At 42.7% G+C, this 4,234-nt stretch overlaps 1 protein-coding gene across 1 annotated transcript; it reads right to left on the bottom strand.

Annotated features, from left to right (window-relative positions):
• Positions 1 to 931: 931 nt before the first annotated feature.
• Positions 932 to 2,923, bottom strand: LOC108678848 (Bardet-Biedl syndrome 4 protein-like; the record flags this gene model as incomplete). The annotated part of the gene is made up of 4 exons (XM_018167341.1): positions 932 to 1,091; positions 1,638 to 1,800; positions 2,111 to 2,219; positions 2,810 to 2,923. Coding segments are annotated over 4 exons (546 nt in total), but the record flags the coding sequence as incomplete, so codon positions are not given.
• Between the last annotated feature and the right edge of the window lie 1,311 nt (positions 2,924 to 4,234).

The raw sequence follows: 4,234 nt of genomic DNA, 5'->3' as shown, positions 1-4,234 counted from the left end.
AATTTCAATTTATTAACGACGTTGCGAATGCGACATTTTGATCAACCAACGCCATCGGAAGAATTGTCCGACCCTGAAAATATAAATCAACGAATTCTATTGTCATTAACCGCCTTAGTTTAAACAAACTAATTATGCCATCTTATATTAATAAAGGCTCGATAATTATACGTAGGCACGTGCACGTAATCACAACACGTACACGGGGTGGTTCCACGACAGGTTGGGACGAGCGACCAGGCTTCTGGACGAGGCTGGAGCCGTCCTGGCCCAGCTCCTGGGCCAGCCGCCGTCCAGCTTCCAGCACCTATAGATGTGTAAACTTTCTTTAAAATCAATTTAAAATAGAATAAAGTCAGTTTAAAATAGAAAAATAAAATAAAATCAGTTTAAAATAGAAATAGAATAAAATCAGTTTAGAATAGAAAAATAGAATAAAATCAGTTTAAAATAGAAANTCGACATAGAATATATTGGTATCAGCAAAAAGAAAATTCCCATGCACTGCGCAACTCTGTCTTCTTTTATACTCTTTCATAACTACGACAAAGCACAAGTCTATATGTCACAATGACACCACAGCAATCACTTCCACTACGAAAATTTCATTTTGGTTGCAGCGCTTCTATTTTCTGTTATTTGCTAATTATAAATAAGAGGCGCGCCTATTGAACTTGACGATGTAGTCTTGCATCGTAGTCAGAGATGCGGCTCTCTTGCCATCTTTTCTGATCAGAAATTCCTTATCACTTTTAAGTGGATTGTCCATGTACGGATTTTCAATGTACGTAAAGGAACATCAAGCCTTAAATTTCAATTAGTAAATTGCATTACACATTAACAGGCTAGCCCAACGTTGCTCGGGAAATGACGTGTTTATCCCATTAAATAATCATAAGATAGATATTTTTAATTAATATAAAATGATACTTTATACCTGCATCATTGCCCCAATAGCGAGCAGGGATGGACTGTGGTTGGGGTTGAAGGTGAGGGCGGCACCAAGCTGTTCGAAGGCCTGCTGTGACCTGCCAGTCTGCAGGAGCAGCCTCCCCAAGCTGCTGTGCAGGTCGCTGTTCTCTGGGAACTGCCTGCACAACGCAAATTACTTCAATCTTGAAGTTCTTAGTATTATTAAAGTGAGTACAAAGTAAAGTTGTAAGTATACAGTGATACTCTGAGAAATTACACTCTGATGAGTGTCATTTATCACGTCGTACTTGTACTGAACTTTAGAAATCTGTACGAGGATTTTGCTTTCATTTTATCAATTTTCGTTATTATTTGCAAATTCGAGTAATATTTTTGTTTGTAGGATATTTTTAGAAGTATTTGAAAAGCTTTGGAGTTTCGCTTTCTATTAACGGCGAGTGGAAGCTTAGTAACAAATGAAACTGAGGAGCAACTAGGCTGAGTCCTCTATGTAGTTTGTTTAAAATAATAATAATAAAAAGTATTTATTCTCATCAAAAATTTCACGGGTATTCTATTTATGCTATGCAGGAAAGATTTTTACAGACATTTACAGGTCTGAAAGACATTTACAGGTATGAAACAGTATAATTATTTATACCAGCTCTACAATCCCGACCATGACAAGTACTGGCCACTAGAATTCTTAAGATTATTAGCCTCACTCGATGGCGGCTCGGTAGGTGGACACGGCGGCGGTCACGTCACTCTGCTGCAGGTAGACGCTGGCGAGGGCTTTGAAGACCTCGTGGTGGCGGTGCAGTTGTAACGCCTGCTGCAGCTCCTGCTTCGCCGCCTCAAGCTGACCCGTGCGCTGGTAACAAATGCCTGCCGAAAGGCGTTACTTTTATAAGAGTTTGTTTTGATTTAAGCAGATGAACATTTGAGTGGCAATAAAAGGTACAGATAAACGAAATTATGTTTTTTTTTAATTTCAAACATCATTAGGAGGAATGCGCTGATTACAAATGCCTGCAGAATGTCATTTCGATAATGAGAGATTACTTCCATTTAAGTAGGAGAACATTTCAGCGGCAATAATAGTCACAGAGAAACGAAAGTGTGGTGAAATTCAAACCTCATTAGGAGAACTGATCCTTTTATTTTAATTTAATTCTTCCTGTAAGAATAGACTTACCAAGATTGTAATTAATCTCCCAGTCAGGTTTTTCGCTATTGTTCCCTGCTTGCTTGTAAGCTTCAATGGCTCTGCTGTGTCGTCCCAAAAGAAATCTGGATAGATTTTTCTACGTTAATCACGTTGAAATTTATGTCTTATTAGCCTGCATAAATGTGTTGGCCCGCTTAAGTGGACAAGAATTAAATATAATCTAAAATAATCTCAAATGGGATACATAAGGACATTTCGTTGAATGAATTAATTTCGGACTGTAGAGCTGCCTAAAGACATTAAAGGAATGCAATCATGAACTAGCCATTTCTTTTGGAACAAAAGTGCTTATACCAGTAGTCAACTTAACAAAACAAGATAAATGAGCCTCACAACATTTATATTATTATTATTCTACGATGCAGTTAACGTGGCGTCTGGTTCAAACGAACTTCGAGGGCACGTTACACCCAAGTTTAATAGCAAGCGAAAAATAAATAGACACGAGAAAGGATGAGAACAAATAAAAATGACCAAGCACTAGATTCATAGGCGCTACGGAAGAGTTCCGTCTTTGGGCGTTGACGAAACACCTGCAACGAAGGAGCCGAAGTTCGAAAGCCGGCAGACTGTTCCAGGTTCTGGCGGCGGCAACCGGGAACGCTCTGTCGCCGACTGTAGATATACATGTAGATGGTACGACGAGGTCCGCTGTTAATAACGAACGCAGGCGTCTTCAGAAGGCAGGTCCGACACGCGCTGCAGGCATTCCGTGTGATAAGGAGGTGCCAGACCATGAAGGCATCGGAACGTCAGAATAGCCTCCTTGAACTTCGTGAGCTGTTGCAAGCGTAGCCAGTGAAGATCGCGCAATATCGGTGAAAAGTGGTAAAATTTTCGCTTTTTTTGCACCCGAGTCTCATAGCAGCGTTCATAACGGATTGCACTTTATGTAGTGCCGTGGCCATAAGTCCATAGAGAGTGGCATTACCGCAGTCCAATCTGGACAGAACGAGCGCCACCACGAAGGTCTCTAGAACTGACGCTACGTATACGTATTTGGCTGACGCTTCGTATTCGTCGCAGAGCGCCAAAACAAGCGGTAATGATTTTGTAAATGTGATTGTTCATAGAAAGTTCCGAGTCCAGAAGAGTGCCAAGGTTTCAAACCAAAGACGCCGACATACGAACTCGTTGCCCACGAGAACATGGGTTGGCCGGATGCGCGGAGCTGATGTCGATGCTGGAAACGGAGCTGATGCTGATGAAGAAGCTGATGCTGGCGCGGAGCAGTCGCAAATCAAATAAAGTCGGTTTTTGATGCAGTGAGCTGGAGCCGGTTGGAGTGTATCCAGTCTGAGACTGCTTCCATGCAGACAGCCATCAAGTCCTGCGATGCTGCAGCGTCAACCGGTGCACAGTAATCATAAATTTGGGTGTTGTCGGGAAACATATACGGATTCAAACTATGTGAATCAATTATGTGCAACACGTCGACAGTATATGACAGAAAGGGGATTGGGCCGAGGACTGATCTCTGAGGTACGCCGCAAGTAACCAACAATGGCATAGAAGAAGAGTTCCAGCGTCGAACGCATTGAAACTATTCCTGAGATAGGACTCGAACCACCGCAGCACTGTGCCGCGCAGGCCAAATGATGCGTCAAGTCGACGCAATAAAGTGGCGTGGTCGACCGTTTCATATGCGGCCGACAGGTCGAGTAAAGCCAATGTCGCAATGCCGCCGCAGTCTACTGCTTGCAGAAAGCACAGCGGTTTCCGTCGAATGGAGATGACGGTATGTAGACTGAAAGCAAAGCACAAGACCGGACCGCTGAAGATAGTCCGGTCTCGATGAAGATAGCTGTCGGGCCATAGTGCTTTCCACGAGTTTCGACGAAATTGACAGGTTGGAGATGGGTCGATATGATTTGGGATCAGAAGCGTTAAAGTCAGTTTATTCAATAAAGGCGTAATGTAAGCTGATTTGAAGTTTTCTGGAAGAACACCGTCAGTGAGGCAGCGGTTGAAAAGTTCAACAAGAAAAGGTGCTAGGGTTACGACATTCCCTTTAATTAAGTAAAGGCGTCGGCAATGGATCGCTGGCACACTGAGCGCGCGCACTGCAGCGATGACATCGTCAGCTGTGAC

Source organism: Hyalella azteca, unplaced genomic scaffold, assembly GCF_000764305.2.
Source record: "Hyalella azteca isolate HAZT.00-mixed unplaced genomic scaffold, Hazt_2.0.2 contig1814, whole genome shotgun sequence".
In the NCBI taxonomy this organism is placed as follows: Eukaryota; Metazoa; Arthropoda; class Malacostraca; order Amphipoda; family Hyalellidae; genus Hyalella; species Hyalella azteca.
Note: the sequence above shows the minus strand (reverse complement) of the source record. Positions and strands in the feature narration are given on the sequence as shown.